Source organism: Notamacropus eugenii, chromosome 3 (assembly GCF_028372415.1).
Source record: "Notamacropus eugenii isolate mMacEug1 chromosome 3, mMacEug1.pri_v2, whole genome shotgun sequence".
Classification (NCBI taxonomy): Eukaryota; Metazoa; Chordata; class Mammalia; order Diprotodontia; family Macropodidae; genus Notamacropus; species Notamacropus eugenii.
Genome location: NC_092874.1, coordinates 298,320,115 through 298,342,615, shown reverse-complemented (window position 1 = coordinate 298,342,615; position 22,501 = coordinate 298,320,115). Strand labels below are relative to the sequence as shown.

Below are 22,501 nucleotides of genomic sequence, written 5' to 3'. Positions count from 1 at the left end.
CTGCCGCCCAGAGCTGGCGGTCCCGGGGGAGACAAGGGTGCAGCCCCTCTCCCTGCCCCCAGCACCGGAGAGAGGGCTGAGGGGCTTGGGGCGGGCTCCTGGATCCCGGGCCCCCAGTGACCGCGGGGACTCAGGCCCCTCCCTTGCTCGCCCCGCCCTGGCCTAGGGCAGTTCCGATAAGGGGTAACCGATGTCACTGGGCGCGGGGGCGGGGCCTGGGGCAAGGGGGCGGGGCGGGGCGGCTCGCGGACGCGCGTGCGTCCCGGGGAAAATGTTGCGCAGGTTCTAAAATGGAACGTCGGCGGCGGCGGCGTGAGTGAGCGCGAGGGGGTGTGTGGCCGTGGCCGTGACCGTGGCTGTGGCTCTGCGCGCTGTGGGTGCGTGTCTGTGTGAGTGTGTGCGCGCCCGCCCGGGACCCCGCGCCCCCTCGGGTGGCAGCAGCTGCAGCGGCGCCGGCCTCCTCCTCTCGAACCCCGGTCGCCCCCGCCGCCCTCCCGCATGGAGCTGTCTGCGATCGGGGAGCAGGTGTTCGCGGTGGAGAGTATCCGGAAGAAGCGCGTGCGCAAGGTGAGCCTGGCCAGGGGCCGGCGGCCTCCTCGTCCCACCTCTGTGCGTGGCCACTCGGGGCCCGCCGCCAGTGGCGAGGCATGGAGAGTGGGGGAGCGGCCGGGGTGCGGAGGCGCCCTCTCTGGCCGCGGGCTTGGGGGTCTCCTTTCTGCGCCGTCACCTCTCCTGCGGAGCCAGGCGCTCGGAGTCGGGAGAGGGAGGCTGGCTCAGCGATCTCAGTCGGATCTCCGCCTCAGTTTCCCGCCTTGAAGAAGTAGGAATAGAGCGCTTTGAGATCCTCAGCTCAGGAGAACCCCGAAGTACTCAAGTTGGGGGTGGAACTTTGCGGGAGGAAATAAAGGTCTCTAGACTTGCGTGCCTCTTCCCCCCGCGTTTGCGGCAGGTAAACTTGGCCGTGACTCCTGGGGCACCCCTTGCTCCTCTCCTCCCATCCTTCCCCACCCCCTCGAGTCCCGAGACCGCATGTCCCGAGACCGCGTGTTTAGACTTCCCTGGAGGATCCCAGCTCTCCAGGGCCAGCACTTTGGAGCTCTTCTAGGTCCTGGGACGGCCCCCAAACTCCACCCTCTTGGAGAGACCCGGCCCCCGGATGAAGAGGGTTGGGCCTTCCAGGTCCATTCAGAGCCGTGACCCAGGCTGGAGGGGTGGGGCGGGGGTGGGGGCGGAGCTGGGCTCTGGTACCCTGCCCTTGGGCTGTTCCCGAGCTGTGGGCAGAACGAACACGCCGGGCCGCTTTAGAAGTCTCCCAACTCCCCTGGCTTCCAGCGGCAGAATCCCATCCCCTCCCATCCCATGCTGGCCATCTTTCCTCCTCCTTCCCGGGGTCTGGCAGAGAAATGGACTGATTCTGATCTCGAAGCTGAGAGCATCCCTCTGGCCCACCTCCAGAGTCTTACGGAGGGGAATAGACGTGCTCTCCCTTCCACCGAACCTTGATACCCATTTGGTAAGGCAGTCAATCAGCAAGCATTCATTAGTCGAGGGAGAAACAAACATTGAGTCCCATTGCCCTTTCTAATCAGATTTGGAGCTAACTCGGGAGGAGCCCTGAGAGCTTAAGCCAAAGGTCGAACTCCATCCAGGTCCCCTAGTTCTTACCTTAAAGAAGGTGGGTCCTTGTAATTTAGCTTCTCTCTCTCCACCCTCTTGGAGCCTCAACTCTCCAGGTGGGTGTGACCGCCTCCCTTTTTGGTCTCCATGACTATGATTTTAATTTCACGGGGAAATTCCAGTGTAGTGGTTCCCTTCACAGGAGCCATAGGCAACTTATCTGTAACTTAGTCTTACAAAGTTGCCTGGGGACTCTGGGAGTTTCAAGTGACTTGCCAAGGTCATGAAACCAATAAAAGTGGGATTGGAATACAAGTCTTCTGACTCAGAGGCTGGCTCACTTACCACTATAGCTATAGTCACTCGTTTTCTGTGTCTATTAATATAAATCTTTGTTAATGTGAACATACATAGGAGTAACTAGATTTGGATCTGGGTTCAAATTCTGGCTGAGTTATTTATTTCCTTGGTGACCTAGGTCAAATCACTCAATTTTTCTGGGCCTCAACTTCCTTGTCTGTAAAAATTGGGGTGAGGGGGTGGGGGGAGGGGTTTCAATTAAATGGCCCCTGAGGTTACTCCTAGCTCCAGAGCTTTGACTTGACCTCCCAGGATCTCAGTTTCCCCGTCTATAAAATGAGGGAATTGGACTACATGGTCCTTGATGTCCCTCCCAACTCCAGTGAATAGCTCACATGAGTGCTTTAGTTTCAAAGCACTTTCCTTACAGAATCTGCCCACCAGTAGTCATGACTTATGGTCACATTTTACCAGAGTAAAATGGGCACATTGTGAATTACCATGAGACAACTGAGGTGTCCCCAGGAGTTAAGTGATTAGCCTAAACTCAACTATCGAATGTTGTTGCTAGGATTCAGACAGGCGCCAAGCCTGGGACTCTTTCCACCACACCTCACTGCCTCTTTTGCAGAAATGGGAGGTTGAGATCCAAACCACAGGCTGGGAACCCCCAAAGTTCTGGTCCCCAACTCCCTAGCCCATCATTTCCCCAAGAGCTGAGCTTGGTGCTGATGAGATCGGGGAAGAGCAGATATCCCAAGAAGGGAGTTTCTTCTGTTAGAACGTCAAAAAAATAAGTTTTTACAAAGAGTTTTGGAGGCTCTGGAGAATGGATATTTTCAGCCCAAGGCTCTTTCCCAGTCCAGAGAAGTTCCCTGGGTATGGAAGTACTGGGACTGCCCAGGGCAAGGCTGGAGGAGCTCCATGCCCTCCAAGGGCTGGGTGAGCCGTGGTTTGTTGGCTATCAGTCTGTCCGCTCCCAACAGAGGAGCCTGGGTCCGGCCCTCCCTCAGCCCTTCACGTTGACCCAGTTTGGCTCCAGTCGAGGGCTCACTGTGTGTTCTCTCTGCCTCCCCTCCTGTCTCTCTCTCTCTCTCTCTCTTCCCAGGGTAAAGTGGAATACTTGGTCAAATGGAAAGGATGGCCCCCAAAGTAAGCCTTGTTTGTGTGTATGTGTCTGTCCGTCTGTCTGTCACAGTAACAACACCAGCCCACCCCAGACTGAGCCCTGGCCTCTAAAGACTCCCTTCTCATCCCTTCTTCCCTTCCCTGCCTCTGGCACACTGAAAGGCACTGTGGGTACAGAGAGGAAGAAGGCATAGACTTGCCCTCAGGGAGGTGCACAGATATGAGCAGGATCCAAGCCGAGATCACAGAAAGCTTCCTGGAGGAGTTGACCTCTCGACAACACAATAACAGTAAAAGCATTCCCGTAGTGCTTTAAGATTTAAAAAGTCATTTACAACGACAGCCCTGGGAGGTCGATGCTATTATCATCATCCCCGTTTTACAGATGAAGAAAATTGAGGCAAACAGAAAGGAAGCAACCTGCCTTGGGTTACGCTTAAGAATTGTCTGAAGCAGGGTTTGAACTCAGCTCCTCCAGACAACAATGTTCTTGAAAGAAGAAGACTTTGACAGGCAAATTTAAAGTTTTGGGTTTTTTTAATTGATTTCTTTAGCTTGTGCGTCCTTTTTATTCCCCCTGTATTCCTGGCTCAGACAACTAAGTGGTTCAGCAGACGGTCAGGAAACCTGTGTTTAAATTCGGCTTCAGACGCTTAATAGCTATTTGTCCCTGGGCAAGTCACTTAGCCTCTGTTTACAGCCTGTGTTTCCTCAGCTGTAAAATGAGGATAATGATAGGACCTCCCTCCCAGGGTTGTTGTGAGAATCAAAGGATGTTTGTAAAGTGTTTAGAACATAGTAAGTATTTAATAAATGATTATTCCCTTCCCTTTCCCCAGAGCCAAATCCTGTATAAAGAGTAATGAGAGAGAGGAAAGAAGGTAATTCTGCAAAAACTAACCAGCACCCCCTCCAGAGCTGACAGGACATGCCACATTCTGCCCCCACAGGCTCCCATCTCCATAAAGTCCTTCTTTTCTTATAACCAGGGGATAGCAAGCCCTTCACATTCAACCTATCCCAGTATCTCATTTAACAAACACCTACTAAGCACATACCATGCTCTGGAGAGCTAGCATGGCATCAAGAAGGTCAGGGTTCAAATCCTGTCTGTGACCCATCCTGGCTGTGTGACACTGGACAAGTCACTGAACTTTTTGCTTCCCCCAGGAAGTTCACTAGGACTGTAGGTTGAGGAGAAGGTGCAAGCCTGCTTTAGTAGAAGGAGGTTCTGCATCTGAGGCTTAGTCCCCTATGCCCATGGAATCATGTCTCCAGCCCCTACCCCTCTGGCACCCGGACCAACCCTCTCATTTTACAGAGGAAGAAACTGAGACCCAGGCAAGTGAAATAATTTGTCCAAGGTCACCCATCCTGCAGAGTCGATGTCAGATGTGGGGCGGGTTCCCTGTACCAGACTGTGGTTCCTGCCCAGAGCTGTCAAATTCCTAGAAAAACAAGTAACTACTTAGTATAGACACCTCCTTGGGGAAGGGCCGGCTAAGCAAACACAGAGTTTAGACAAAGTTTGGGGGGGGAGGGGGAGGAAGCTGGCACACAGGAAAAGTTTTCCGAACAGTCCCTTTGGAGAGAGAGCAGAAGCTTTCCTTGGACCTGCCCAGGAGGGCCCAGAGGAGGACAAGCAGGCCAACTTTTATTAAGCACCTACTATGTGCCAGGCTTGCAGCTAGGTGGCGCTGTAGTGGATAGAATGCCAGGCCTGAAGTTAGGACCACTCATCTTCCTGAATTCAGATCCTGCCTCAGACACTTACTAGCTAGGTAACCCTGGGCAAGTCACTTCACCCTGTTTGCCTCAGTTTCCTTATCTGAAATATGAGCTGGAGGAGGAAATGGCAAGCCACTCCAGTATCTCTAACAAGATACTAACCAAGTATCTAACCAAGGAGGTTACAGAGTGTCAGTAACTAAAGTACAATGACCTCTGCCAGGTGCTAGGGATACAAAATCCAGTCCCTGCCTTCAGGGAGCTTGCCTGGCATCATAGGATTTTCCCCCCAAAATTTATTAATTTATTTATTTTCACTTTCTAACAATCACTTCTATAAGTTCCAAATTTTCTCCCTCTTCCTCTCTAAGACAGTGTGTATAGGCTCTATACATACATTTGTAGTAAACACATTTTCATACTACTCACATCATAGGACTTTTTAGAAAGTTCTACTTTTGCATTTGTGTTTTGGTCAGTCATTTCCAGGTAGGATCCCCTCTTCTTCCCCCCCCCCCGCACTTTCTTGGACCTTCCCTAGTGAGAAAAGCCATGAAAACCCAGTCCTGTGGTGCCATCTAACACCCCACACCCATAACCAAAGGGTTTCCAAAGGAGCACCCACTGTAAAGGTAGAAGGGACCTGAGAAGTAATCTAATACAGCCTGTCCCATCTTACAGAGGAGGAAACTGAGGCCCAGAGATGAAGCCACTTGCCCAAACTCACACAGGTAGTAAGCAGTAGCATGGGAATTGAAACCCAGGTCTTTTGACTCTGAGTTCAGTGTTTCTCTCCAATCCATCAGCCCCAGTAGGATGTAAGATCCCTGAAGGCACTACTTTTCCATTGTTTCTGAATCCCCAGCAGCCTAGAACATAGTAAGTGCATCAAAAATGTGTGTTCATCCTTCATTGCCCGAAGAAGACCATACCATCAGAGAAATGATGACATGACTTGCATTTGACTTTTGTTTTGAGTGAGGGAGGGCTGTGCAGGTCACCAGCCTCACTTCTCCTCCAGAGCCATCTGAATCCAGTGACCAGATCAGGATGACTGGAGATGACCCAGGATGAAGCAATTGGGTTTAACTGACTTACCCAAGCTCACACAGCTAGTGAGTGTCAAGTGTCTGAGGTCAAAAATGTGTGTTGGATTGGATCGCTTTCTGTCAAAGCCCATCTTTGCAAGGCTAGCTCCTTATCCTGACTTGTCTTGGCTCCCAGGCAGCTGGAACCCCTATGCTAGGGAAGATTGTATTATTGAAGGGGGAAGGAGAGATTAAGCATTTATTAAGTACCTACTGTGTGCTTATGCCAAGGGGCTCTGATGGGTAGTGGTATCAAACTCAAATAAAACTAGCTGCACATACACTTAGAAAACCACAAACTAACATTATCTATACTTTGTTGTATTTCTATTCATTTTGTTAAACATTTTCTTGTGACATCCAATGATTGCACAGCTGAGGAGTTCTGGTGGAGGCAAGTTTGATACCTTCGCTGAAGGGGATGAACAGGATCCCTGCTAAGGATTTCCAAGGGAAAAAGCATCTATTTAGAATCTACTATGTGCAGATACTTTGCTAAATGCTTTACAAATATCCTTTCATTGATCCTCACAACAAGTCTGAGAGATTGATGCTATTATGATTCCCATTTTACAGTTGAGGAAACTGAGACAGAAGGTGGTTCAGTGACTTGCCCAGAATCTCACAATTAGTACATGTTTGAGGCAGAATTTGAACACGGGACTTCCAGACTCCAGGCTGAGCATTCTGTGCACTCTGGCGCCTCCTAATGGCCACTAGTTGAACTCTTCCTGGAAATCCTGGAAGAGAGCTGTCCAGCAGAGCAGCAGCCACCCTGGCTTGGTGATTCTGAATTGGAGGGTTCTCTCCCAGCACCCAGTCCAGGAGAGGACAAGGACTCTCTCCTAGAGGTGACAGCATCAAGGGTAGACATCCCTTCTAACTCTAAATCTAGGCTCCCATGATCCCTTTGAGTATGGAGGAAGTCGCTTGACCTTGAATAATTTTAATAAGTGGAGGACTCAGCCACAGAATACAGAAGGCATTCCAGTGCAGATGATATAATCAATTAACTGATAAATTAATTAAAAATACCTTTAAAAAGCCATTCCAGGTATAGGGCACCTCAGTCACAAAGTCCTGAAGGTGAGAAAGTGAAGGCAGGAGTTGAGGGGACAGAGCACAAATAAGGAAACACAGATTAAATAATCCTCCAGCAAGATGGTGAGGGTCCTAGAAACTCCCCACTTGAAGAAGGGAGCACATGGGAAGGGGCATGATCCCCCTCTTCCAGTGTCTGAAGGTCAGGCAGGAGAGAGAGAGAGAGAGAGAGAGAGAGAGAGAGAGAGAGAGAGAGAGAGAGAGAGAGAGAGAACAGATCTAGGACCTCTGGGAGGGGGGAAGCTTCAGAAGGCAGATTTAGGTTCATTATAATGGGCTTGAATCTTTCTATTTACCAATGAGAACTGTCCCAAAATGGAATAGAATCTGAGGTGCATTTAAGGTAGTGAGCTCCCTGTCACTGACTGTCTTCAAGTAATGGTTAGATGACCACTTGTCATTGAAGGTTGAGCAAGCATTTCTGTTGAGGTACAAGCTGGACAGATGACTGTGAAGTCCCTCTGGAGCATGTGAAGGGAAGTTAGAAAGCTAGAGAGGAGGGGGAGTCATTTTGTGCAGGGCCTTGAATGCCAGGATAAGAAGTTTGGACTTCATGGTAGGATGTTGGCCCTGGAGCTGGAAGGTATCTAGTCCAAGCCTCTCATTTTGCAAATGAGGAAACTGAGGCCCAGAGAGGGAAAGGAGCTTTTGTGGGTGACGCCGTAAGGGAGAGTCAGAGGGAGGACTGCAGGGGTCTCTCCCATCTTGCTGATCGGCTCTGCTCACTATAGAGGGACAGACGTGGGCGCATTGGAAAGCTAGCCAGAAACCTGGCCTGCTTATCCTGAGTCTGATTTGGGATCAGTCAACAATGTCTCTGCATCTTCGAACTAGGGAACACAGAGGAGCAGGGCTCTAGGACCCCTGTGTGTCCCCTCCTCCTCTGCCTTAGCCCCCATTGCACACCACTGGAGATGGGAGTGCCAAGGCTGCGCTAAGTGTGCCCTCCTCCTCCCCCTCCTGTTAGTTGGCATGAGTGCCAGGCTGGGCTCTGAGTCAGCTCCTAGCATGCTTGTTTACAAGTTCCTTCCAGAGGTGGGGTGGGGGAGAAGGAGGAGCCTGGAGGGAGCCTGGGTCACGTGGCCTGCTGTTTTCCGGCTGCTCAGCTTCTCCCACGGCAGCCCTCCATCACAGAGCCCGATGCAGCCTCTCCCCCCCACCATCCCATCCCCACCCAGATCTGTCAAACCGAAGGGTGATGCCCCAGGAGGTTTGGGGGATTTATCTGTGTTCAGGGGCTCGCCCCCTGCCCACCTTCCTCTAGAGGGGTTCTGACCTGGTATGTCAAAACTGGGACAAGCTTTAGAATATGGGATGTCAGACCTGGAAGAGCCATTAGAACATGGGATGTCAGACCTGGAAGAGTCATTAGAACGTGGGATGTCAGACCTGGGAGAGGCTTTGGAACATGGGATATCAGATCTAGAAAAATCATTAGAATGTGAGATGTCAGACCTGGGAGGTTTAGAACATGAGATATTAGAATTGGGAGGGACCTTAGAACAGGTTATGTCTAAGTTGAGAGACCTTAAGAGATTATCCAGTCCAACTTCCTTATTTTACAGATGGAGGACCTGAGGCCCAGGGAGGAAAAGTAGCCCACCCACAATCACACTGCAAGTCACTGGCAGAGTCAGAACCTGCAGTCAGGTGTTCAGTGGTGCTTCCTCTACAGCCAGTGGCCTCCCCCTTCCCCCTCCTGCACATTAATGGATAACCAGCCCCCTTCCCCCTAACCCTTGTCCTCCTATCCCCCAGATCCTCCAGGAGAGCTTGGTCAGTGTTTGGCTGAGTTGCTGCCTGGTCTCCCCAATTCCTCCCTCTCTGACCCACTCCCAGTATCCCCAAAGGGAGCATGCAGGTATGAATCAAGTAGGATATGCCAAGAACTGTGCTAAGTGCTTTACAAATATGTCCCCATTTGATCCTCACCCCCCAGGGGGGCCTTTGGCTGTCCTCCATCTGTCTCAGGAGGAAGGGACTTTCCTGCTTCAAATGGCATTACTGTGTGGGGGTTGGGGGGCAAGGGCACAGATGAAAGGCTCCAAGAGGGGGGCTGGGTCTGAGGAAAGCCAGGCTGAGGCAGCTGACTCATCCTGCTTGTTTCAGTCTGGCCCCTGCGCTACAGAAATCGGAAGAAGGTGACATTTTCTGCCTGAGTTAACCTTTGGTTGGCTTCCCTTTGGGCAACTCATGGATAGTCTGGGCCTATGTTCCTCTTCTGCAAAAGGGCTGGATGACTAAAGGATCCCTATAGACTGTACCCCCCCCCCCCAGCTCTGACATTCCCTGTTCTAAGGCCCCTCCCAGCCCTGACATCCCCTGTTCTGAGGCCCCTCCCACCTCTGACATCCCCTGTTCTAAAGCCCTTCTCAGCTCTGACATCCCCTGTTCTAAGGCCCCTCCCAGCAGGGAACCAGTTTAGATCAGGATGCTAGGTGCCCCCCATCTTCTCATCTTTGCAGCCCCTGATCTGTTTTAAGATCACTTCGTACAAAGGAGGAAGGAGGCTGAGGGAGTCACCTCCCTCTCTGGGCATTCATCTCCAGATCTATAAACTGAGAGAACTAGGCCAGTTGGTCTCTAGGGTCCTTTTCACCTCTGACCTGGCTTGACTCTGAGGAGCAGTGTGGTCCCCAGGGCAGGGGTGGGTGGCACTGGACCTGGATTCGGGAAGACCTGACTTCAAATCCTCTCTCAGATCCTTCCCTGCAGCTGGATCATGAGCAAACCACCTTAACTCTCTGAGCCTCAGTTTGTTCATCTGCGATGGCCGTAGTATCTAGAGTACCTGCCTCTAAGGGTTGTGACTCACAGATAACATTTGTCTAGGGTGTTGTAGACTTGGTATCACAACACGAACAAGTGCTCCTGTTTCTTAAAGGTTTATAAAGCACCTTTAAAAATCTTATTGATCTCTTGTTTTTTGACAGCTACATTGTCCCTGTGTCTCTCTCCCAGCTTCTCCTGGAAAGACAGCTCAGATAAGAAAGAAGTTTAAAAGTTAAAAAAAACCAACCCTCAAACTAACATCAAAATCCTGGCTACATATTCTTTTGAAATTTTGTTTTATTTTCAATTAACAAACATTTATTTTTCTCTCCCTGACGTTGGGGGGAAATCAGGAGAAAAATTCCCCAATAACAAATGTGCAGTGGAACAAAAACAAATTCCCACATGGGCCGTGTCCCCAGATATGTCTCCCTGGACCCTGAGTCCCAGACCTGGATCAGGAGGTGACTAGGAGGGGTCTTCATTAGTCCTCAGGAATCAGGGTTGTCGCTATCTAGCAGAGTCTTAAAAAGTTGTCACAAAGCACCCACTGAGGCACAGAGTGTGAAGATCATCTCCCTTTTACAGAGGAGGAAACTGAGTCACAAAGCTAGGAAGTATCTCAACTGGAATTTCAAACCAGGTCTTCCAGAGGCCAGACCCAAAACTTTCTCCACCTCCTCATGCAAGAGAATGGTTCATTCAACCAAGATGTGCTGAGTGACTTACCTGGAAGAGGCCCCGGGCTCCATGTGGTAGGAAATAGTGAGAGAAAGACCATTCTTGGCTGATAGGGAGCCTGATGGTGGGGGTGGACACATAACTGTAATTCAGGAAAGAATGTGAAAAAGGCGTGAGAGGGACCAAGTAGGAGGAGTGCTTAGATGAAAAAGCCTTAGAACAGGGGATGTCTGGGCTAGGAGGGGCCTGAGAACAGGGAATGTCAAAGCTGGGAGGGGCCTGAGAACAGGGATGGTCAGAGCTGGGAGGGGCCTGAGAACAGGGAATGTCAGAGCTGGGAGGGGCCTGAGAACAGGGAATGTCAGAGCTGGAAGCCACTTTGGTTATTACCTACTCCAACCCCTTCTTTTTTATAGATGAAGGCATTAAAACCCGAAGGGCTGAACTGACGTGCCAAGGGTTCTCTAGCCAGTTCTAACCCTTAGGAATCTTCCAGTCTAGCAGGGTGATAAGGCTGTGACACAATCCTTGGGCAATCTTGATACACAGGCCATGATAAGTAGCTCAGCAGGGCTGGGAGTGCTCTGAGATCACTCCCAGTATAGGGGCATTCTGAGAATGGAGGAGTCAGATTTCCAGGTGGGCCTTGAAGGCTGCTGCATGAGCCATTAGCAAACCTCAGGCTCAGACAGGAGAGAAGCAAAGAGCAGGGAACTAAGAAGGTGTGTCTGGGCAGGGGAGAAGGAAAGCAGAACCATGCCCATCGTGGCCAGGGTGCCCCTTTCCCCAGCATAGCCTCCTCTTGATGCCACTTACCTTTCATATCTCTCCCCAGGTACAGCACGTGGGAGCCAGAGGAACACATCCTGGACCCCCGCCTTGTCATGGCATATGAGGAGAAGTAAGCGGGCCCTTTGTTTTCCCAGCTGGTGTGGGGAGGGGGCCCACACCACTGTTTCCAAGCATTTCTGAGCTTCTGTCCCTCAGCCCCAAAGTACAGAGGAGCCCCAGGCAAGGTCCCTGCTCTCAGCAAGCTCACAATGGAATCATTTCTACCAGCATTTATGAAACACCTACTATGTGCTAGGCCCTGGGGATACTGAGATGAAAAATGTCATGGGCTTTGCCCTCAAAGGCATGCAACATGGGCCTGGACCTGGGCCCAGACAGAAAAGATCAGGGACATCTGAGGGTCAGGGTGGAATCCAGGCAGGCTTCATGGAGGAGTTGGCATCCAAGTGGGACTGTGAAGACAGGTCATGATTTCAGCAGATTGGGAGAGAAGAGAGTGCACTTCAGCCTTGTTGGGCATACAACTTATACTCATAAAAATGTAAGCAGCTGCACAAGGGGTTCTGATTGAGGGCCAACCAGTGCCCCAAACAACCCATGCCCCTCCTGGGGAGAAGGAGACCTCATGGAGCACTCTGCCTTCCTACTTCCTGTAAATTTGCCTCAATTTACTTCTATAGACTAAGCCAGGGATATTCTTTTATCAGTGAGAGATCACTCCGCTGTCACCCCCAACCCTGTATAGGGGAATAAGCACTTGCTTGGGAGTCAGGAGACTTGAGTTCAGGTTCTGGCTAAACCTGAGAAAGTCCCTGCCTTCTAGCAGCTTAGTCATCTACCTAGAGATAACCCCTCTACTGGTGTTTCCCAGATCCCTGGCCCACTATGGTGCATTGGTCCAGACACCTAGTATCCCTGTGCCTCAATTTCCCTGCAGGGGAAAGTAATATAAACACAACAATAGTTTTTTGGTTTGGTTTTGTTTTTTTAGTCATGGTTGTGGTGAAAATAGTTCGTAGAATATTGTGATCTTTAAAGGCAAGAAGCACCAGTCTAAGAGTAATGAGAGTTAGGTTCCAGTTCAGTCCAGATGTGTGACTTGGGCAGGCTGCTTCCTCCCTAGGTCTCAGTCTTTCCATGTGTACAATAGGGAGGTTGGATTCCTTTGATTTCTAAGATCCCTCCTAGCTCACAGGTGCACAAGTTTTCAGAGCTGGAGGGAACTTGGAGTGTAGAATGTCCGTATTGGGAGGGAGTTTAGAACTCAGGTCTGACCTGGGAGCAGTCACAGAGCCCATGATGTTGAAGTTATGAGAGAGTGCTGAATTTGGAGTCAGAGAACCTAGGTTCAAGTCTTAAAACTTTGTCACTTCTACCTGAGCAAGTCCTTAACTTCCCTGGGTCTCGGTTTCCTACTCTGTGAAACGAGCAAGGTGGATAGATCATCCCTAAAGTCTCATTTGAAAAGCTAGAATCCTATGACCTGGTCCTACTCTGTTGTACAGAAGGGGAAACTGAGGAGACTCTGGGAGCTGAAGTCCCGGGTTTATAATCCCAAGGTAGGCAGGGGCCTTGGGAATCATCCTGGCCTTCTAGGGGGTTGGATAGGAATCCCTCTCTGACGTTCAGTTTTTGCTTGAAGCCCACCAGCAAGGGATACCCTTCTGCTAGCTCAGTGGCCCATCTGTGAGGGGGGGAGCTCTAGACATCAGAATGGTTTGTATGTTACTGAGGCTGGCTTTCTCATTGTTTTCATGACTTTGGCCTTAGCCTCCCCCTGCTTGTGGCTAAGTGGCCAGGACCCCACAGGAATAAAGGGAAAAGAGTCTTGTAACCAAAGTCCTGGTTCTGGTTCTCACTTGCCAGGGACCTTGACCATGTCCCCTTTGCCCTGAACCTCAATTTCCTCCTTGGTAAAATGAGTAGTTTGCATGGGGTGACCTCTTCCAGCCTAAATGGGATTATCAGCAACCATTAGGAAGCTTTTATGCTTTTTTTTAAGCTATTATGGGGGCTATAAAGACACCTTCAGGGAGTTTGTAGTCATCTCAGGAGGCGTGTCCCTGCAGATGAGCTTCCCCTTGGGACCTTCCTGGCTGCCTCAGTCTAGATCTTCACTGTCCTATATGAAATCTGTCAAATGACTTTATTTTCAAGTTATGCCTACTTTGGCCTTTCACTTGAAGAGATGAAGTTTCACTGTTTTCTATTCACAAACATTTGCCCAGCACTTGCTGGGGGCCCAACACTGTGCTAGGATAGGCACTATGCCAAGAAAGGGAAAGGAGGGTGGTACAGAATGGAGACTGGCCACACACACACACACACACACACACACACACACACACACACACTGACATACTCAGACTCTTACATATGCTCACATACACACATATATACATATATATCACTCATTCACTCATACATACCCACACTCTCATACACATATGTACATACATATATATACACATTCACACACACTCATACACACATATACATATATACACTCATACATACACATGTTCTCTTAAACGCACACATATACTCATATATACACACACACTCACACACATTCACATTCACTCACACATATACTCATATATACACACACATTCACACACATATACTCATTCACTCATACATACACACACACATTCACACTCACTCACACACACACTGCAGAGGCCAGGAGGGCAGACAGACACTACCCAGATGTTCACAGGAGGGCCTCATCTGTAGCAGATGGTCCAGAAAATGTGGTATAAATCAAATCTAATGTTCCATTGACTTGTCGTTTACTAGAGTCTTTAATTTCCATTTCTAACTCATTTTCGCATTACTTTATATTATTTTAATTGGTATCTTCTGGTTTTATGTCACCTTTATTTCCAAATTATTCTTCTCCCATAGAGAACCATCCCCAGTGACAGAGGATACAAAAGGCAAAGAGGAGGGGAAAAATAGCTCAAGGAAACTAGTGGAGGCATCATTTGAGTGGCATATGCCATGTTCTGCGTCCATAGACTCTGCAAAGGAGGGAAGGGAAGCCATTTTCTCTTCCACTCTTTGGGGCCAAGCCTGGCACAGCATGTTGGGCCAGTTTTCAGCAGAGAATCTGCTTCTGGACCCCTCCACCCTGTCCCCAACCTCTCTGCCAAGCTGGGCCCATTAAAAATAACAGCAGCAGTAAAAAAAAAAAGAAAAGAAAAAACCAAAAACCCCAGGGCATTCTGGAGGTGAGAAGGCTGTCTCTTTTTGGAACGTGTTCTTTCTGAATTTTGGGTTTGGACTTGACCTAGCAAAATTTCCTTGACTCAGCTCATTTAAAACAAGAATGAAGGCTGTCCTGAGACCCCATCCAGGTGACCAGGCAGAACATGCCCAGGAGAAACCTGAGGAGGAAGACCCCACTCCCAAGGGAAAACTTCCTGGAGGAAGCAGTGTCTTGGGATCTAAGAGGCCACCTTATCCTTCACTGTATAGAGGAGGAAACTGAGGCTTCCATGAGGGCGAAAAGTGCTTTGCCTAAAGTCACACAGGGAGGCCCTGGAAGGTCCAGGCTTTGAACCTGACTCATAGATTTGCCTTGATGTTCCTTTTTACAAAGGAGCAAAGGATCAGAGCTGGGGGAGACCTTAGAAGTAATTTTACAGATGAGGAAACTGAGGCCCAGGGTGAGGAAGTGACTGGCCCAAGGATCCTAGGACTAAATGTAGAAGGGACCTGAGAGGCCATCTTATCAAAGCCCCTCCCTTTACAGAGGAGGAAACAGACCCAGACAGTTCAAGAGCCAGGATTTGAACTCAGGTTCTCTGATGCCAAACCCAGAATTTTTTCTGTTGCATCCTACTACCTGACCTTCACTGAGCTGAGCCTCAAAGGGGAGAAGGGCTTTGGGCCAACGGGGCTGGGGGTGCTGCTGGGGCCATGGACCTGGGTTTAGCCCTGGATTCCAAGCTCTGGGTTCAACACACACATGCATACACATAACACATTCATACATGCAATGTCATACATTCATACACATACATACACAACACACATGTACAGATTCATGCTCTTGCACTCACACAATTCACACATTCATGCACTACATGTTCACATACAGTGCACTCACACAATACAGTCATACATACAATATACTCACATGCATGTACACTCATACAAGACACATTCACACACTAACACAAACACAATACACATACTCATACATACACACACTCAGAGACATGCTCATACTCATATGCATACACTCATACACATATTCACACACAATACACTCACACACACACTCAAACACAGTACACACCTACATACCCACACATGTATAACTCACACGCATACGTATATGTACTCACACAATATTCATGATACACATACCCTTCTACATACTCATACACTCATATTGTACACATACACACAATACACTCACATACACTCACACATGTGCTTTCATTGGCACACACAGTACATACAACATGTTCACAGGCACACATTCACACCCCAGCCCTTCCCCATGTGTACTCACACTCACACAAGAGGGCAGGCTGAGAACAAGGCAGCTTGCTTGCATCAGCTGGAACACTGAGTGCGTGCTGGGACTGGGACATCCTGGTGCTGACAGGGGGCCCAGCCCGGCTCAGGGCACACACAGCTTGTTTACCTAAGGGGCCGAAGAGAGGGGCCAGGGCTGAGGGTGGCTGCTGGGGAGATTGTTCTCTCCCAGCCTCTACCACTGGGGCTGCCTTGCCACTGTGGCAGGGCCCTGTGGCCCTTTGGGGGACTCTCCTTACTTACCCCCCTCCACCATGGGCTGAGCTGGGAGCAGATGCTGGGCAGGCTTGCAGCTGGGGCATGTCTGTCTGGGAACGTGCTGAGCCTTTGGAGTCTCAAGTTTCTGGCGTTGGGGGATTTTTCGGGCTGGGCCCCAGAATGAGGCTGACAAACCTCAGTTCAGATCCCTTCTTCTGTGGCCCAGAGCTATCCCCCTTCAGAAGCGCTGTTCCAGCCCAGGTAGATCACCAGTGACCTTGATCTTGCCCTCACCCCTTCCATGGAATTGACACTCCCCATCCCTCTCCAGCCAGTCCCAGGGCTGCTCCCAGAGTGCTTTGCACTTTTCAGAGCATTCTTCAGTCTTTATCTAGACTTATAACACTCCTGAGAGCTTGAGAGAGTCAGGAATTATTATTCCCATTTTAGAGGTGAGGAAAACTGAGGTTCAGAATGGCTAAGTGGTTAATCCAAGGTCATAGAGCACAGATCTGGAGCTGAAAGGCCCTTAGAGGCCACCTGGTCTAACCCCGTTATTTTACAGAGGAAGAAACTGAGGCCTAGAAAGAGCATGTGACTTGGGCAAGGTCACACAGCTAGTGAGTATCTGAGGCAGGATTAGAACCTAAATCTTTTGACTCCAAATCCAAGATTTATTCTGCTGTACCAGTGATCCAATAGAGTGGATTCACACTTGGTCATATCCTAGGATTAGTGAGCATTTGGGTCAGTCCATTTTACAGAAGAGGAAAGTGAGGCCCAGAAGTCTCTGATTTTCCCAAGGTCCTACAAGTAATATGTAGCAGAGCCAAGACTTGAACCCAGGTCCTGGGATTTGAAAGTTTGGGGTTTCTTCTGTTTTTAAGTTATTACATCAGAACACTTCTTAGACCCCCAACAACAGTCCCACTGTTGAGCTTTCTCTTATAACAAACAACAACAACAAATAACAACAGTGACGTCTGATGGGGCATGTAACATCTGGCACCAATAGTCCCCCACCTCCCTGGTAGAAGGATCCTGTACGGGCACTGAGGAGCCTGCCGGGTCATCTCAAAGGCATTTTCTAGCTCAGATATTTTTGTTCATTCTGAACACTTTAGAAACTCAGACCTGGAACGTGGGTTTCCTTTCTCAAGGTCACCTTGGCAGTCCTCACAGATCCCACACTAGACCCCGGGGCTCTCTGGAGGGCCCGCCTGCGCCTGACTGCAGGACAGAGCGATCCAAGTTCCCCTCGTGGGCCTCTTTCCTCCACTCCCTTTTGACGCCCCCCAGCCCAGCCCTTCCAAGTTTCATTCTCTCTATTCTAACAGCTGCCAGGCCACGGTTGTGTGCTTGTGGGCTCGCCCCTTCCCAGTCCGGGGGCTCTGCCAGCTCCTTGTTCAACCCTGGCCAGCAGGAGGGCTGGGTCTGATCTCCACTGGCCCAGTCTGGGCTCTCTGGATGACAGGCTCCCTGAGGGCAGCGGCCAAGTGTGTCCCCCTGCAGTGTCCGGCAGAACCAGAATTTCTTAAAACTGATCAATTGAGGGGAGGGGAATGGTGAGAGAAAGAAAACTAGAGCGACCTGGAGGGGACAGGGGAAGGGAGAGAGGGAAGGAGGGAAGAAGAGAGAGAGAGAAGGGGAAAAGAGAGGTAGAGGAGAGAGAAAGAGAAGGGAAGGGAGAGGAGGGAAGGAGAGAGAGAAGGGAGAAAGAGAGGAGAAAGGGTAGGGAAAGGAGAGGAGGGAAGGAGAGAGAGAAGAGAGAAGAAAGAGGGGGAGGAAAGAGAGGGAGAGAGGGGAAAAAGAGAAGGAATGAGGGGAAGGGAGAGAAAAAAGAGGAAGGGATAAAGAAAGAGGAGAAGGGAGAGAAAGAGGAGGGAAAAAGAAAGGAGAGAAGGAAGAAGGAAGAGGGAGGGAGGGAAGAAGAAAGAGAAAAGGAGGGAGGAAGAAGGAGAGAAAAAGAGAAAGAAGGAGAGAGTAGGGTGAAGAGAGAAAAAGAAAATGTACATACAGATTCAACATAAAATACCCAGAACCTCTGTGACAGAGGGACCCCAGAGTATCTAGCCCAGCCCAATAGAACGTAAACTACTTGAAGGGAGAAAGGACCTGATATTTGCACCCCAGCACCAAGCACACAGTAGATGCTTACTAAATGTTTGTTGAATGAACAAGAAGAACTCCTCAACAATATGCCCTCAAAGTGGAGGTCCAGGGTTTTGTTTGGAGACATCTGGTGATGGGGAGCTCACCACTTCCCAAAGTCACCCATTTCTTGTTCTGCCAGCCAGAGCTGGGCCATTGTTCAGTTTGTAACTGGGTGCAGTTAAGTCCCTCCCTTGGGGCTTTTAAAAAATATATATATAATTTACACACGACTCTGCTGGGTGGCCCAGGCAACCTGGTGCTGGGTGCCATCCAGGAGGGCACCTATGACAGTGAGACATCCCTGGACAGGGAAGTCCTTGGGTTGGGGCCTGAGGACCTGGGTTTTAGTCCCAATTCTGCTGTCAGTCACTGGGCATGGCACCTCCCCCTGGGCCTCAGTTTCACTTTTTGTAACATGCAGGCAGGTGGATGAGATGAGCTTCTGGGGCCAATGTTCCTTAGGTCCGAAGAGTCAGCCCAAGGGCCCAGATGACACACACATGCTCAGCTATTCTTGCTCTATCCATCATTGGTTTTTCCTTTTCTCCCTCCACCTGCCTCATGCCCCCCAGGGAGGAGAAAGATCGTGCGTCTGGGTGTAGAAAAAGAGGCCCGAAGCCCAAACGGCTGCTGCTGCAGGTAACCTCGGGCCCCTGCCCTCTCTCCCTTGACTCTGGCCTTGGGCACTGGTTGGATGGATGGGGCTCCCGTGGTCCCCCCCAGGCCTTCAGACTAGCCCAAGTCACCGTGGGAGGGGTGGAGAGCCCAAAAGGTCTCCCCCAGCAGGCGAAGGTGCTTATCACCACCAGCAGCATCAAAAATCCACCAAGGAGAAGAGGGGGTGGCATTTCACATACAAGAAAAGGCTGAGCAGAGGCCCAGCGGGGAGAAAATACAGCCTGCAGTCAGAGGATAGCAATGAGGATGTGAAGGGGAAGTCATGGGAATGAAGGTTGGCATGGGCATTGAAAGCCAGAATCAGGAGCCCCACACTTATCCCATTGGCAATGGGAATTTCCAAGCAGAGAAACAAACATTTGTACAGATTCATTTGTCAGAAGATGCCCTACTTTCTAACAGAACAGGACTCAGGGAGAAATGGGACATGGATTTGGTGGCCAAAGGACAGGCCAGTATTTAAAAAAGCCAATTCTGATGGGGTGTTTTGTCATCAAGAGTGGACAAGTCACTTCTGTCTAGGCCTCAGTTTCTTTATCTGTAAAATGAGGTCAGAGGACCTCCTAGATCACTTCCAGCTCTAAATCCATGGCATTCTGGACAACCTGAGAAACAAGTGTGAAACAACAAACAATAGCATTTGAATTATAAATTCCTGCATGCTTAGACTGGTTCAGGGAGAAAGGCACTTGACTCTTGGTGCCAGGAGACCAAGGTTCAAATCCTACCTCCCCCACTAGCCATGGGCCTCAGTGTTCTCATGTATAAAATGGGCATGCTGATCTTGGTCAGGAGGAGGGCAGAATAGAAATGGGAGCTGTTGATCTAACCAGTAGTGGTGATTGCCATGGAACCCAATTTCCTGGTCGAGGGTACTGGGTGTGGAAACTATACTCTGTACAACTCAGGATGACGGGAGGGTTGGAGAACCTTGGACTTGGATTCTTCATGCTCTGGGTCTGGATGTCACCTGGGCCTCCTTTGTCCCTCCTGCTTGGCTGTAGTCTCCTTGAAGACAGAAATGTGGTCCTTGGTCCATCTCTGTCCCAAGGTGTACATGCAAGGGACGTCAAGAAGCTTGGGTGAATTGGTCTGTAGAGGCAGTGTGGTTCAGTGGTGTGAGCACTAGGCCAGAGGACCTGGAGTTTGAGTCCCTGCTTTGCTGAGCCCTAGTTTCCTCATCTGCCAGATGAGCTGACTAGCATCAAGGTCCCTCTAGGTTCCTTCTAGCTCTGGATCTGTGGTCCTGTTATCTGTGAAGGGGTTTGAGAATCTTAGATTCACAGAATCTCCATTTGCGTTGGAAAGGTGGACTCCTCTCACCTCCCTGACTAAAGACAGAAGGCAGAAGGAAGGGGGAACAGGACCAGCAGCTTCCTTGTCGCCTGGAGGTGTCTCCCCTCACACCTGCTGGCTCATCTTTCTGTTTCCCCTTGGCTTCTGATGGGACAAGGTCATGGCCTATAGAGCCATTGGTGGTGGAGCCTACACCAGTGCTCCCAGCTGGAAGACACCTGGTCTAAGCCCTGCCTGAACAGAATTCCTTCTAAAGCTTCTGACCAGTGACCACCCAGCTCACTGCTTGGAGATTTCCAGTGGGAGACACCCCTACCCAGGAGGTCCATTCCACTTTGTGACACTCTTTGCTTAGGAATTATTTTCCTTCCTTATAACTTCCACCTGTGGTTTCTGTCTCTGTCCTCTAAGGCCAAGCTGATTGAGTTTAATCCCTCTTTCATGCTACCTGAAGACAGCAATCATGTGCCCCTGAACCTTTTCTTCTCCACTTGAAACACCCTGAGGTCCTTCACCCAATCCTCCCATGGCCTGGTCTTCCATCCCCTCCCCAACCCAGTCCCTTTCTCTGAATCTGCCATGACCAGTCTAGAGCCTTTTTGTGATTGGCCCAGTCTGCTGTCTACAAAGTCAACTCTCAATTTTTCTACTCAAGTTTTAAAACCTGGTTTGACTGTCCCCTGGTCATGTAGCTGGGGATTGGTTGGTCAGTGGCCCCATTTTTAGAGTGGCCAGAGGCACCTTCTCTTAGTGCTAGAATGAAAGGTCCCTGTGGGCAGGGGCTGTTGGATTTGGGGAGTGGCTAGCATATAGTATGCCCTCAAAGAAGGTCTCTGCAAAATGAAAGGACTGGAAGAGATGGCCTCTGGTTGGAAGATCCTTAACTCTGTGTTCCTGTGAGCTCTTGTGAGTCAGGCCCTCTGCTGGGTACCAGGGAGATGGATGGCTGATGCCTGTTCTCAGGAAGTTTATAGTCTAGTACAGCAGATAAGCTATGGACACAGTGATTATATATGTGACAAAATCAAACATGGTAAATGCATAGAAGAAGGACTGCTAAATCTAAAGGTAGAAGGACCCTTAGAGGCCATCTAACCTAACACCCTGTTTTTACAGAGAGGGAAACTGCACAACCGGGCCCAAAGTCACATAGGTAGTAAATAACAGTCAAGATTCAAACCCTGATCTCCTGACTTCAAGTCTATTAGGAGGCATTGTGATATAGGGGAAAGAACACAGGCTTTGAAGACAGTTCATCTCCTGCATCTGAAGCAAACTGCTGGTGGGACTTTAGACAAGTCCCTTTCCCTCCTTGGGACTCGGCCTGTAAGTTCTTTCAAACTCTAGATCTATGATTTTGAGGAAGGAGAGATCACTTCCCTCATGTGGGTGGTTGTGGGGAAGAAGGTGGGTTAGGGCAGCCTCAGGTTGGAGCTTAGCCCTAAGGATCGGGCAGGAAATCAAGGCAGGGGGCAGCTGGCCCTGGGGAGAGGCTTAGCTGGATGGTCACAGCAAATCATTTATGGTGTAATTATTTTATTTCCAATTAAAAACAAATAAAAGGGAGCAGGGAGGGAAAGAGAGAGAGAGAAAGAATATAAAAGCTCACCAAATGTAACCGGGAAGGGAGTAGCAGAAGATGAGGCTAGAGATGGAGGACCTGAAAGACCCTTGAATGCCAGAATCAGAAGTTTGAATTTTATCCTATAGGCAATAGGGAGTCATGGAAGATTTTTTTCTTTTTAAGTGGAGGACAAATTCAGTTCTATAAAGTGAAAATAATCTGTTAATAATCAATATGAACATTGCAAAGCATTTTATACACATGAATTTATTGGAACTCTGTAATCAACTCAGGGAAAGAGAGTGTTCTTTCCAGGTATGGTTATCTGCATTTTACAGTTGAGGAAACTAAGACTCAGTAAGGTTAAATCACTTGTGCAGGGTCACACAGCTGGAAATTGTAGTGGATGGAATTAGAATCCTGGTCTCTCCCGACTTAAAGTCAGACCTAAAAACAGTGATGCTTGAGGTCCCAAAACAGCTTGTCTCCTTCCCCCACATCTGACTTGTATAAAATCCATCAGGCAACAGAAAGCCAAGGTGATTTTTCATTGGTGAATTAGGCTTTTGTTTTCTTTTTAAAGGAATCTCATTTGAGGACTGAGATGTCTCTCTAAGTCACTTTGGTCTATGCATTTGTTAAAGAACTCTGGGAAGTTTAGGCTTGGGGGGGGGGGGGTGCCATGATGACTACCTTCGGGTATCTGAAGGTGGCCAAAGCAATATGGTGTAGTGGGAAGAGAATTAGAGGCTAAGGATCTGGGTTTGAATCCCAGCTCTACTTAATTTCTCTGAGACAGTTTCCTCAGCTGTAAAATGGAAAGGGAGTAGCACCTAGATGACTTCTGAGA

General features: G+C 49.5%; 1 protein-coding gene across 2 annotated transcripts in view; it reads left to right on the top strand.

The window, feature by feature from the left end:
- The first annotated feature begins 236 nt into the window (after nucleotides 1–236).
- CBX7 (chromobox 7) overlaps nucleotides 237–22,501 on the top strand; it is a 33,600-nt gene continuing 11,335 nt past the window's right edge. Inside the window, exons 1-4 of one of the 2 annotated variants that reach the window (XM_072656174.1) lie at nucleotides 237–567; nucleotides 3,026–3,069; nucleotides 11,251–11,316; nucleotides 18,686–18,752. In XM_072656174.1, the coding sequence (XP_072512275.1) occupies nucleotides 499–567; nucleotides 3,026–3,069; nucleotides 11,251–11,316; nucleotides 18,686–18,752 (246 nt within the window). In that variant the 5' untranslated portion in view covers nucleotides 237–498. The other variant, XM_072656176.1, reaches the window with a different exon arrangement.